This window comes from Heliconius melpomene, chromosome 10, assembly GCF_056956725.1.
Source record: "Heliconius melpomene rosina isolate 202511_hmr_F chromosome 10, ASM5695672v1, whole genome shotgun sequence".
Lineage (NCBI taxonomy): Eukaryota > Metazoa > Arthropoda > Insecta > Lepidoptera > Nymphalidae > Heliconius > Heliconius melpomene.
Window position 1 is genome coordinate 7,038,854 of NC_140398.1, and position 13,818 is coordinate 7,052,671.

At 32.2% G+C, this 13,818-nt stretch overlaps 1 protein-coding gene across 2 annotated transcripts in view; it reads left to right on the plus strand.

Annotated features, from left to right (window-relative positions):
- Positions 1-1,308: 1,308 nt before the first annotated feature.
- The window catches only part of LOC146535366 (cell adhesion molecule Dscam1-like), a 131,619-nt gene continuing 119,109 nt past the window's right edge, over positions 1,309-13,818 (plus strand). For both annotated transcript variants that reach the window (XR_014878309.1, XM_085190966.1), the window contains exons 1-2: positions 1,309-1,447; positions 11,944-12,045. Coding sequence is in view for 1 of the 2 variants with exons in the window: in XM_085190966.1 (XP_085047092.1) it covers positions 12,003-12,045 (43 nt within the window). In the remaining variant the exon portion in view is untranslated. The remainder of the gene's footprint in view (positions 1,448-11,943; positions 12,046-13,818) is intronic.

Consider the following 13,818-nt stretch of genomic DNA (forward strand, 5'->3'; position numbering starts at 1 on the left):
GACTGCTAAGAATGCGTTATGTTTTACGCGGCGTTAGATTGCTCCGTGCAATGTACAATATCTCGGAAATTGGGCAGCATTGGGGGAGCAGTGTGTCTGAACCCTGGTAATAGCCGCGATTAACGCCAGGAAGAAGAAGAAGAAGAAGAAGAAGGTGTGTCTGAACTCTAGGTTTCTACATGTCTCACTATATGATGATGGAATAAAAGGAAAAACTATAAAATTATCCATTCCAAAGTATACTTTTGATTAGAGTTCAAATTTTCAATTATTACAAAAAATAACTTTTCTAAGGTTATATTATACATCACATTTATTCGTTAGCTAGACGGTACTTGACGCAGGTACATTTAAATGTAAGCATACGTTATTTTGATTCTCTCTACACCGCAAGAGTCCTTACAACTAACTTCAAAAGCCCGCCGTGTTTCTTAGCAAATATAATTAAACCTTCGTCTTAACTTTGTTAAGCTTAATTCTATAGCAATAAAGTTTAAAATCGTTTAAATTTATGAAATAAAACGCAAAATTATGTTTGTCTTTCCTACGCATGCGTTTTACTTCCGTCGGCCATTTTCTGTAACACACACTAAGGTAGCCTCTGCGTATGTACAGGTATTTTCACTCACACGTATGCAAATAGTATCAAATTCTTAGGAAAATTGTGGCTCATCTGTGTGTGGGTGTTGTGTTTACTATATTTTTTGTTAGTGGTAGTGGGATGCTGGGGAAAGGATGTGTTCACACTGTTAGACCTTTTGTGCTATATTAATTGAATATTTATACGAATAAATAAAATGTTGAACGTTCATTTATTTGCAATTATGAAATCTGTTACGATGGAACTCCATAATATTTTATAATAATTACTAATTTCATTTTCAAAACTCATGAGACAGAAATCGTTACATAGATAGAAGATTGAAGCGTGAGATCTTAAAAAAAAATATTTACTCTTAAATAATATCTATCATCATTCATCAGTATATCCTTATTTAAAAACAACTCATCTAATATTTCATTATGCTTAGCCCTCAATGTCTTACAATTACATTTAACTTATAAAAAATAATTATACTACAATAATAATCAATCTTAATATTTAATTAACCTATGCACTATTCTTAGTATTTTCAATTGATATTTCACATTAAAATAAAAAATACATTTTTTAGAACATTTATGCATTAATTAAATAAAATTATTTACCCAAATTGGCATTAATTGATAAAACATAAAATTTTGTGAACGACGCTTTACCTTTGACCTGACCTGCTTGAAAGCAGAGATTTCAGTCAGCCTCGCGACTCCGCCGCGGTAACACGCGTCTCACCTGCCAGTACAAAAATATAATTTAAAAATAAGCTCACATTAAAAGCTTGTGCTGTGTAAAAGCTATGTGATGTAGTGGATGGAGCTTTTTTCCTGAGAAAAAAATATTGCTTAGGTAAGAACTTAGGTCAGCTGATAGTAGAAGAAAATAAGTGTTTTTTACATGTTTATAATATAGTTATTGTTTTATATTATTATTATTAAAATTAACGTTTAGTAAAAATTAAATAACGTTGTTTACTTATCATGTATTAATTCAATAATAATAATAATATACATATTTCAAAATAATATAAAAATATAACATTAAACATTTAAATAAAATATCGTAACTTTAAGAAATTTATATTAAAAACCTAAAAGCTCAATCTTTCATATTTTAAACAAAGATCTATTATCATAACTGGTAAATTACGTACGACTCTAGAAAAAAACTTCTGCACGTAAGTGAGCTTATATTTACAATATTTATATTATAAAAGCTCTATTATAATGAAATTACACGCTGTTATGATACTGTTCAATGAAATTCAATGTAAATGCAGAGCTCTTGAGTAAGCTCTACTATTATAGAATTATAATAATTTACATACATATATAGTAGGGTTGTTTTTCTTGAAACATTTTTAGTTATATTAAAAAAAGGTTACATAGTAGTTTTCTATATTTAAATGCGAAATTGACGCTTCTACACTCATATTTTGAACGACGAATATTTCAAGAGATTTTAAATAAATCACGTGTAGATTACTTAAAGAAACTTATTTTGTTATGCTTATAAAATTCGCAATGTCTCAAAAACTGAACGGAAAATGAGAAACAGAGTGTCTTATCACCCTATATCCCTCATAGAGAAGGGCAAACGGAAACAAAAAAATGAAATAATACTTATAATGTTAAAATACTGTAGCGTAAAATTTCACCCTAATTTCAAACTCGAACCCTATGACACCGTCGAGTATCATTGTTCCAAATCCTATTGCTTATTAATTAGCATCTTCCACTTACAACCCTCTTTTAATACTTATTGGAACTTCCTGTATCTTACAATAGCAACTTTTGCACTCGAAGTTCGTGAGTCGAAAGCACACGTAATGCAATGTCAGTGTAATGAGAGGGAGAGATGAGTTTTTAACCGACTTCTGTAAGAAAAGGAGGTTATCAATTCGACTGTTTTTTTTTTATGTTTGTTACCTCATAACTTTTAACTGGGTGAACCGATTTTGATATTTTTTTTTTATTTGAAAGGTGAAGCTTCCCGAATGATCCCATTTTTTTTGGTTCATGTCTGACAATGGTATCCATGAGAAAATCACATAAGTCTTAAATTTGCATTATGCATGTGTGCATAATGTGTGCGCGACAAATAGCCGAATAACTCAATATCGCGCCAACCGATTTTGATGATTCTTTTTTTATTTGAAAGGATACACTTCAAGGATAATTTGGTGAAAGTTTGGTTAGGTTTCGATTATGGAATACGGAGAAAATTAAGAAAGTTTGTTTTTTTTGGTAAAAAATTGATTATACTGTAATAGTTACAAGCAAAAACTTTTTAAATTGATGTCAGAAGTGAGAATCCTGATGGTTGCATTTCTTTTCAACCAACCTCAAAAAAGAGGATGTTTTCATTTTCAACCAACTTCAAAGAAGGGAGATTCCCAATTCGCCCGAATACTTTTTATGTATGTTCTTGTTAATATACCAAAATGTAACTTTGCACAAAAATAATACCTAATTAAATGAAGTTTTACATAGGATAATCACAACCAATCGTTGAGAACCACTACCACCACCATCACCACTCGTTTAAGAAGCGTCATTCTAAGATCTACCCATCACTTAAAATCATAAAATAAATTAATTTTGAACAAAAAGAAAAACCGACTTCTAAAGATTTTATAAAGATTTTATAATTTTGAAGTCGGTGTCAAACTAATGCCCTTACTACAATATCTAATTACTAAGCCTGTTTATTTTACTTGGCACCGACTTCAAAATTATAAAATCTTTATAAAATTATTTTTCACTTTTTAGTTCCTTGTTAGAAGTCGGTTTTTCTTTTTGTTCAAAATTAATTTATTAAGTAATTTTGAGGTTAGAGTTTTAAAAATATTGATGTAGTATTGTAGTTTTGTAATTTTATGTTTTGTAATTTCCTATTAAAATTTGGATAATATCAGTTTTTTCACCAATATCTTTTGATCTTGCGAAATTCTTCCGTTATTGTCAGTGGACTGACACGATGAGAGACTACTGCTCGTAGAAATATGAAATTTGGCACGTAGTTACCTTTGGCACTACCAAGGAAGGCACTAAGAAATTGAAATAATTACGGAAATGGGAATACGAATTTAATATTTTTTTAGTTCCACCTGTATCCCACATAAAGCAGGGTAGGGACAGGGCATTGCGTGTTGAGTGGCGGAACTCAACGCCGCGCTTTGAATCGACAGCTCGTGTTATAATATAAAATAATTGACCATTGACCATTGCTACGCTTTCTCTGAAAACTAAGGAAGAAAACTTATAAAAATACTACACTATTCTAGAAACGTTATATAAAAAAATTGTGAGTGACAAGACCGTTAACGACCAGTTTCAGCCTTTTGCGACGTGACAGTGGATCTACGAAATTGCTTACGTGTTGTTGAAAGAAGGATCGATCGTTTAGTTTTTATATGGAAACAAAAATTAAATAAAGATAAAGTTTTGCTTGTTTTTTGTTTTTGTTTAAGATTGAATACAAATATATGTTTGTAGCGTATTTTTCTTATAAAATATTTATAAATTTTCGCTTTTCAGATGTTTTTCTTTATCTGTATTATTAGTTCTCATTTTGTGTCAAATTTCATAACTGTAGGTCCGCGAAAAGTACCCTATGGTTTTTTATTACGCGGTGAAATTACATACAAAATACAGTATCTTTTGATTGCATTGACTTGACTTAGAATCTTATTTTTTTACAAACTTCAAGGGACCAAAGATTTGAATATTTATTATTATTTTTAGAGTTATCCCTCAATGTGATCTTGAAACAAATGGTCTTGACAGGAGGATGAGCATATAGGGAGGCGTTCAAAAAAATTATTCTATAAACATTCCTTTTTTTTTGTATAAAACTTATATCATTAGTACCCCACAGCCCAACTTGTCAGAGCCGTGCCGTCAAAAAGCTCGAAGCGTGAAAAAAGCGATACTATCACACATAATGCCATTCTATCTGATCGAGCACGTAAAATAACAAAAGCTTCGCGTGAAACAAAGCTTAAAGCTCCGTCACACTCACACCGTCGTCGCTTGTTTTTAGGCTATCGTAACGTTTCAGCACAACATGTGACTGTAAACGCGAGGGTTGTGGGTTCGATTACACTCGAGGGAGTAAGATATGAGGGATATATAATTGTATTTTAATTTTCTCACTGATGGTACTAAGACAACGCGCGGCGCTGATTTCAGCCACGCATTACGAAATGTCTCAAAAATTCAGCGGAAGTGTCATACACTAGATAACCTGTTCTTATCTTATTATATGTGCGGGATATAGCGTGAAGCTGAAAGAACTAAAAAATAATTATAATGCCATTCAATCTGATCGAGCACGGTGAAATAACAAAAGCTTGCGTGAAACAAAGCTTAAACCTCCATCACGTTCACACTGTCGTCGCCTGTTTTTAATTTAAAAGTCACTGTCGATTTCGTTTTTTTATGTTATTTTTCCTTTGATATATTGTATTCTGTAGGGGATTACAGTTTCAGTAGAAAAGAGAATTGTGATAATAACTTGCTTATTTAGTTCATATATATTACTAGCGGACCCGGACGCGGCTACGCCTGCTTGAAATATAAGAATATAATTTCTATAGAAATATAATTTCAATCTAGATGAAATGCTAAAAGTGACTATTATATTTATTTTCATAAGGATGAATATCAAAATGACGCGGTAACGAACGCGGTCGCGTAGCGACGACGGTTGTTATTAACATGGCAGAATAAATTGCATGTCAAATTAGAAAGTATTTTAATTTATTAGTATATATGTGTAATGTAATATTATATAGCCTATAGCACTTCTGAAGAATGCAGCTTTCATGCAAAACAAAAACAAAGTAAATCGATCCAGTAGATCCAGAGATCTTAGCGTTCAAACAAACAAACAAACAAACTCTTCCGCTTTATTATATTAGTATAGATGTAAATGTATGTGACGATAACACGTCGTCGCGCAATTTGTGTGTCTGTACAAATGTTTGTGTATATAAAACTAGCGACTCGTTCGAGGCTTCGCCCGCTTGTACTACGTAATTATTATTTTTTAATCTGAATTACTTTCGTGATCTTATTTCCATACAACTTTTTATATCCATACAACTTTATAAATTATAAAAAATTGCCAATATACAATTAAATCGGTTAAGTCATTTTTGAGACTAGCGTGAAAACGCGCAAACAAACATCCAAATTAGGAAACATTTTAAAATAATAGTTTTGGGTTTTATTACATAAATAATATCTGACTTGATGATTGTGGGTCCGATTTCCAAATGGAGGAATTTTTTTTATATATCCTCACCCTGGTAATAACACACAGCGCGGCGTTGAGTTCCGTTACTCAGCTTACAATGTCTCAAAGATTAGGCGGCGCGTGGAGAGCAGTCTGCTTTAACTCTAGATTCCCTCTGGCTTCTCTGCTTTATACGGAATACATCGTTTTGCTAAAAATAAATATAAGTTAGGAGTAATTAACATTCTACAAAAAAAAATCTTTAAGAATGTTTATTTAAACCCAAGTAGGTATATAAATAAGAAATTTATAATGTAGAGGTACTTTCTTTACTAATAGAACATCGGCAAGTGGCGTATTATCGTGGCTTTTAGAAAGCACTTGCCTCTCATATATCTATTCAGATTTCATCGGAATTTCACTGGAATTACAGAAATACGAAAGGATTTTCTGAACCTTCGCAATTCCAAGCTTTGTAAAAAATTTCTTGGACTTTCAGTTAATAAGAACTAGCTTGGCCACATTTTTAACGCTTGGTTCTAGTTAATGATCTTCACGACTTTTATTTCATATAAGTTGTTAGGATTTTAAGTTGCAAAGAGTATTTAATTCAACGCAGCACTTTGTTTTTTTACCAGAGCGAGGAGATGAAAATAATCCACTCCCTCGAATGATAATCGACCCCACAACCGTTGCTTACAGTTAGACGCTGTACGACTGCGTCACGGTGGCCTCAATAACATTTTCCTAGTATATTAAATTTCTATTCTAACAGGTATGACACGGCGGGTCAAGTGGCCTTTTGAAAGACTAGCTAACCAACGCGTACGCCATTTATACGTATAACAAAGAAAAATAAAGTCAAGCACCTCTTTGAATAATATTTATATTAGAAATATATAGTAGTGGAGTGGTCTAGCTTCTTTTTTTTATTTTTTTTTATAAATAAAATAGCTTCATGCCTTTTCCAGTATAGCAGGCTAGATATCTACTCTAAAGACAGTCCGTTCCCAGCTTCCAGTCTAAAATCAAGAAATTGTGTGTTGAGTGGCAGCACACAATGCTGCGATTTATCTACCAGAGCGGAAATATTCAAATCCTCGGCTGGGAAACAAACCCATGACCATCCACCATTTTTATAATATTTTAGTATGAGAGTAGTGGTTAATAATATTTTATATGCTAAACAATATTTTAAAGTACACACTGTGTTTCAGATTGTTCATAACAGTGTTAAATTACAATTACTTGACAGTAGTAATTAAATTTTCAAAGTGAATTTTCATTATTATCAATATCATATTTTAAAAATATAATATTCTTTAGGGTTCCGAACTTTAAAAAAAAACTGGTCAAGTGTGAGTCAGTCTCTCACACGGAGGGTTCTGTACCAACTTTAGAATAAAAGTACAAATTATAAAAATTGACAAGCTTAAATTTGCGGGCGTATGCATTAGTTTCATATGAAAGAATTACAGTTAAACACATTAATAATAACTAGACTACTAGTTTCATATATTATGCAGTTCAAGAAAATTTCAATAATGATATTTAATTTGAAAATAGTGTGAAAAATAATGCATTGTTTATACAGTAGGTATGTTATTTTTTTCTTATATTTTTATATGGACTTCCTCGTATTGTGTGAACATTATTTATTTGTGGTACCTTGTTTTCTATGAAAATATTACTAATGGACTCTAATGGACGACATTGTCAGTAAACGCAAAACTTCGACTAAGTAGAATGGATTTAATAGTAAGTAACGTTTAAGTTTATATTGATTTGGGAATTATGTTTTTATATAAATTAAACAGTCATCGCCCGCAACTTTGCGAATTTATTACGTAAAATAAAAACTGTGTATCCTGCACAGGCAGAGGGATTTCGGCAACCTAGTATTAAGATAATTCGTTGCCATTTGATACACTTTCCGCCAAATTCTTGAGGCATTGCATGTTGAATGGCGAAACTCAACGCCGCACTTTTGCCTCGTTTTCTTCTTTTCACGTAGAAATTATTTCCCTGTGGGACTTCAACCCACAACCGATACGATCACAGTTACACGCTGTACCACTGCTCTACTAAGGCTTCAACATCAAAGCATCATATACATATTATATGACCTGGAAATTATAAAACTGGAAATGTAAACGTAAAATTACCAACAGTGAAAACAGTTTAAAAGTAAATGGAGCACGAGTGTCGGATTAAGCATTTTATTTAGTTTTTTTATATTTTATTCAAACGGGCAAAGTAAATACGAATCAAATTACATTCTGTGATTGAGTTGGTATTTTTTTCCGCTAGAACTGTTCAGCGATTGGCTGTATCGTATAGTAATAGAAAACTGATGTAGTTAACAGTGAAACTTGTAAAAAACTTGGAAAATAATGGATGGAAAGCAACGAAGAGTTGCCTGCTGCTGCCTGCTTATCCTTCTATATGCGGAATACTGCGTGAAGGTAAAATAAATTTGATTTTTTGAGCATTTCTTGAATATATGAATGGTGTAAAAGTAACATCTAAATACGATTTGAATCTACGTCTTATACGTTCAGTAAAATTCGCCTTAATTACGTCAATTGCGCCCATACTTCAAACTCACATCAGAATCTCATTTTCATAGAAGCTCTAAGCCAATGAAAGCTTCAGTTAAGTAGCTGTACAATTCTTATAATAGGATCTAATTAGATTATTATCGACAAATTCTTCAGATTCTCATGATTATGTGTTTATCCTCTTTATACAGATGAAGAACTTATTGATAGGCAAAATATGAAATACGGAACAGCATCAGACTATAAAATCGATGGTTGTCGGTTCTATTCCCATTCGGAGGAATAAGATATTTGATATTTTTATTTTTTCGCTTAGGTAACGAGGGAAAACGCAGCGTTGAGTTCCGCCACTTAACACGCAATCACTTGAGAATTCGGCGGAAAATGGGGAACGGAAGTGTTCTAAAACTAGGTTACCGGCAGAATTGGTAACCTAGTTTTAAAAAATGGGTGATTTCTACTTACGCTATTAATATTGCTGATACTATGATATATACATTTTGCCGAAAGGAAGAACTTATTTTTTCCTATTCTGTTACAGTTAAATGATGCCCGATTTATCAAAAAATATTTTTGTACTATTTATTTTACTTATTTATGTTACTGTATTGTAGGTTTATAATAAAATGTTTTCTATCAAAGTTGTATGAATTGAAAATTGAAAATTTCAAGTACCACTTAAAAAATGTCATTTGTCATACACAATTACTTCCGTCCATGTCACTTCCGGTTTAAACATAAAAAGTTTTTGACAAAATAAGATATCTTATTTTTGTAGTACTTTAGTATTCGTGGTCTCAAGTAAATATGGGTAAGCTCTATTTACTCAAAGTGTTTTTCAAGTACAATGAGACAACATAAAGCTCCAGTTGCCATGACAACCAAGTCGTAACTCATAACATATAACTCATATAAATTCCACAGTCGTAAAAGAACAGGGAAAATTAAGTCTTGAACTTCACTCATTTGTCAACTTTAAAGTCAAGAATTTTGCGTTGAAATTTTTTATTGTTTTATCTAGTTTCCTACATTGTTTGGAGCTTTTTTATTGAAATTGGCTCGCTTTGGTCTGTTATTATAACTTTTTGTCACGGAAAACAGATATAAGGCCTTACTTCTTGTAATGATTGTGGGTTCAATTTCTTCTTTTTTTTTTAGTTTCTCGCTTTATTCTGCACATAATAGGATAGCAGAGAGAGTTTGGCGACCTAGTGTTAAGACACTCAGTTCCCATTAAGACATTTCTATTCCTCACTGCTCATCGCCAAATTGAGGCATTGCGTGTTGAGCATTGTTGCGTGTGCATTGCGTTAGCGAAGAAATGAAAATATCAAATATTTCATTTCCTCGTGTGAGTATCGAACCCACAACCTGTCGCGTTTACATGCACGCACGCACGCACGCTTGTGCCCCTGAGTCACAATTGGTCTCAATTTTTTATGTGTATAATGTTTGTACAATAAGACAGGATGATACGTGCTCCAGATTCCACCCAATTTCTGAGATATAGATATTTAAATTCATTTTATTATCCGATGTGGTAATACAAAGCGCAGCGCAGGGTTCCGCAACTTATTTTTTTAAGAGGAGGAAGAAGAGTCCTTTAACTTGGTCCTCTGCAATTAACCTTTTATGTTTTGTTTAAATTGTCTAAATAATACATTAATTACTTACTACTTGTATTAAAGTAAAATGTGACACTTGTTAAATACAAAAAAAAAACACATATAAACTGAAAGAACTTGAACTGAGCATCAAGTAAATTTAAAATGTTAAAAAAACCACCTCGCATATGAATAACCTATGACACTTCAGGAAAAACTTTAATTAAAACGAACCTATACGAGAGCATAACTTTTTCAGATTTTATAATAAAAATTCATTTCTTTTTACAATAAAGGCACACTACGAAATAAAAAGTGTACAAAAAAAATTGTAGAATAACTTGTCGCTGACGTTTGACTGTAGACGGTTGCGGGTTCGATTCCCAATCGGGGAAATGAAATATCTAGTATTTTCATCTCTTCACTTTGATAAACAAGATAAAGTGTGGAAAAATGGAAAACGGAGTGTTCTGACACTACTTTCCCTCTGGCTATTCTGCTATATACAGGATACAGCGTCAGTAGGATTTAAAGTCTAAATTACCATGGATTCATTTAAACTATGTAGTTTACAATGTTGGCCACATTATAATCTGTCAATAACAAGAACCTCATTATAATATTGACTTAAGGCTCAGATAAAGCAATCCAATTAGTTTTCATATAGAAGTATATATGTATAGCTAAATATTATATAGTAGTTAGGGCGACATATGGACTATGATAAATGAATATAATCTATACTTATAATTAAATCGTAACTGATCGGTATAGTAAAATCGTAACTGAAAATAGAAGAAATATAAGAAGAAAATGGTTTTGGTGTCATTTAATAACGTAATGGAACATGTCTGGAAAATCAAATTTTCAGTTTTCTCGGCATGTTCCAACAAACACACACAGACACACACCAAAGACACACAGACATCACACGTCATATATAGTCTTTGTAGACGATGATATCCAGTACAAGAATATTTTGTCAGTTCAAACCAGTAGTTTCTAAGATTATCGCGTTCCACTAATTAACTGAATTACTTTATAATGTACAGATTAATATAGACATTTGAAAATAAAACTGACTTCAAGAAGACTTTGTAACAATGGAATAAGAATTTTGCTTCTCTTCTGTTACTGATTGTAGACGTGATGGTTGCAGGCTCACTTTTCTTTCTGTGGAATAAGTTTAAATAAAAATTTATTTAAATAAAAATTTATTTATAAATTTTCACGCTTTCCTCCACTGAACACGCAATGTCTGGAAAATTGAGCGGAAAGTGGATACAGTGTTTTAGCACTAGGTCCCTTCTAACTACCCTGCCTATGCAGACTAAAAAATAAAAGAGAAAAAAAATATAATAGGTAGAAATATTTTCGTCAGACGTGAAAACATCCATTTAGATAATCCAATTTGGAGTGCTTTAATAAATTCCAGTACATTTATGAACGTTTCAAAGTTACTTGTTTACGGAAACGACGCGAAGTAAACTTTTTGAGCGGAATTATAAAAGTTATCAACTTAGATGAGGACTCCTTTCATATTTTATAAAAGGTGGATTGGACAATTTATTTGTGTTCCAATAAATCTTTAAGTCTATTAACTTTTTTTCTTTTTTTTGTGTCAACTTTTGCTTATTTTGGCTTGTAATTGAGGTCACGGATTGTTTTTGTGACATTTTATATAATAACCGCGTCCTCCTGCAATCTCTAGATACCTAATATTAGACTAAAGTTGCTTAGATTAATGATATAGGTGTATTTAACGGGAATCAAGTTCCAAGTTCGAGCCTTAGAGAGTACTGTGTTAATACAGTTCCTTCAGCAAGGGGCATACAAGAAAATCTTCTTTTGTGATACCAATCAATATGTGAAAGATTTTAATTATTAAAGAAATAGATAGATATATTCAGATTGCTAACCATTTTCTTACTCTTTTCAGATCCAAATCAATGTATACAAAGCACGAGCAATAATGTGACCGCATAAGCCACTATCAAAATGTGCCCCTGGGTGTCCGCCCTCATTATTCTCTTCGCCATGGGTAAGAATTTCTTTTTTTTGTCATCTTCACGCTTTTTCCCGCTAAGCAATGATATATAATCTAACATAATAAAGCTTTATATAATCTGTATACAAAACATAATCTTCTTTATATTATAATCTGTTCTAAGTAACGTCGACGACTGAGCTTCTTGTATAAGTTATAAGTTGACATTATATTAAGTCGTGCGAGCTTTTCTTTTTGATTTGGAAGCTTTCATTTTATATAATATGCTTTCAGACGAATGGAGTATGCGTTAGGTGGAATATTAAGAAATGGTTTATTTATTATTAAAGTTAAGTTGCAAATATAACACTAGGTTCCTTCTGCCTACCCAGCTGTGTGCGGGATACAGCGTGAAGCTGATTTTTAATTTAAAATATAACGGCGAAACCATGGGTGAACCTCTATATTAGTAAAATATAATTATACAATTTTAATGTAATACTTAAGATTTAGCAACAAAAAAGCTCTATACCATGTTATGTGTATAAAAGCGTTAGTTGTGGGTTTGCTTCCGTCTAGGGGATATATTATAATCAAATTATCTTCATACTTACCCTAACAAGATGAAGCGCGGCGTTTACATCCACCGCCCACCAATTCTCGAATCTAGGTGGAAAACTTTAGTGGCAATTTGTGTGGAAGCTTGTCTTAATTCTAAGTACCCTTTTCATTTAGTTTTCTATAACTGTAACGTTTTTCGTTGTTCCGTGATTTCAAATTCAGAGGCATTCTTTGTATAGGAGATCTGACACAGGTACAGTGAGTTCTATCGAAACGATTAACATTATGTAATACAGCCTATAAGACTACCCACCTACACACTTAGCCCTTTCTCGATATAATTAAGAATTTTTCAATTTCAATTTAGTGCCTGAGATAAATTAATTCTTACGCTTTATAATATTAATATTGATATACATTATACATATTTTATACTTAATTGATATAGGCAGTATTGTATGGCAGTAAGTGACTTCAATTTACATATTAATTGATGTCAGAACGTAACGACCCAAACATTGTGACAAAAAATATTTATGTAAATAAATGTATAAAAACAAAGGCAATTCAGAATAATCACATGGAAAGGATTAATGATTTGGATCCCTTAAAATATATATTTTGGGGTAAAATTTGGGTTCAAATTCTTCATACGTTGTTTATATTTTAGCTACACGCTTTATCCTACACATAGCAAGGTAGTCAGAGGTAACCTTGGAACTTAGTGTTAAGACACTCCGTTCCCATTAAGACACTTCCGTCTACCAATTTCCACTAAATTCTAAAGGCCGTTCACTGAATTTGTAGTCAAGGAGGAAATAAAAATGTAAAATATTTCATAGCATCGAATGGGGATCGAACCCATAACCTGCCGCGTTGACAGTCGCATGCTTGTACTCCTGCCTCAAGACTGGTCTCGATTTGTCGTTATTAACATTTAAAGTGCATAAAGAAAAACTAATATCTATGTACTCTATCTTTATCTTCAGCGCTTAGGAAGGCACCTTATCTTGGAAATATATTAGTTTTGTCAAGCAGATTAGGCGAAATGAAATGAATGATGGAAAATAAAAAAAATACTATAATAATTTTCCGTTTAATATTCGAATCTACATTTACTCATACACTGACCCATCCATACCTATATTATAAATTCGAAAGTAACTCTGTCTGTCCGTCTGTCTGTCTTTTACGCAATCAGGGCCAAACCGCTAATTTAATTGTGATAAAATACTCATATAGAGATACATGAGGGTCTCGGGATGA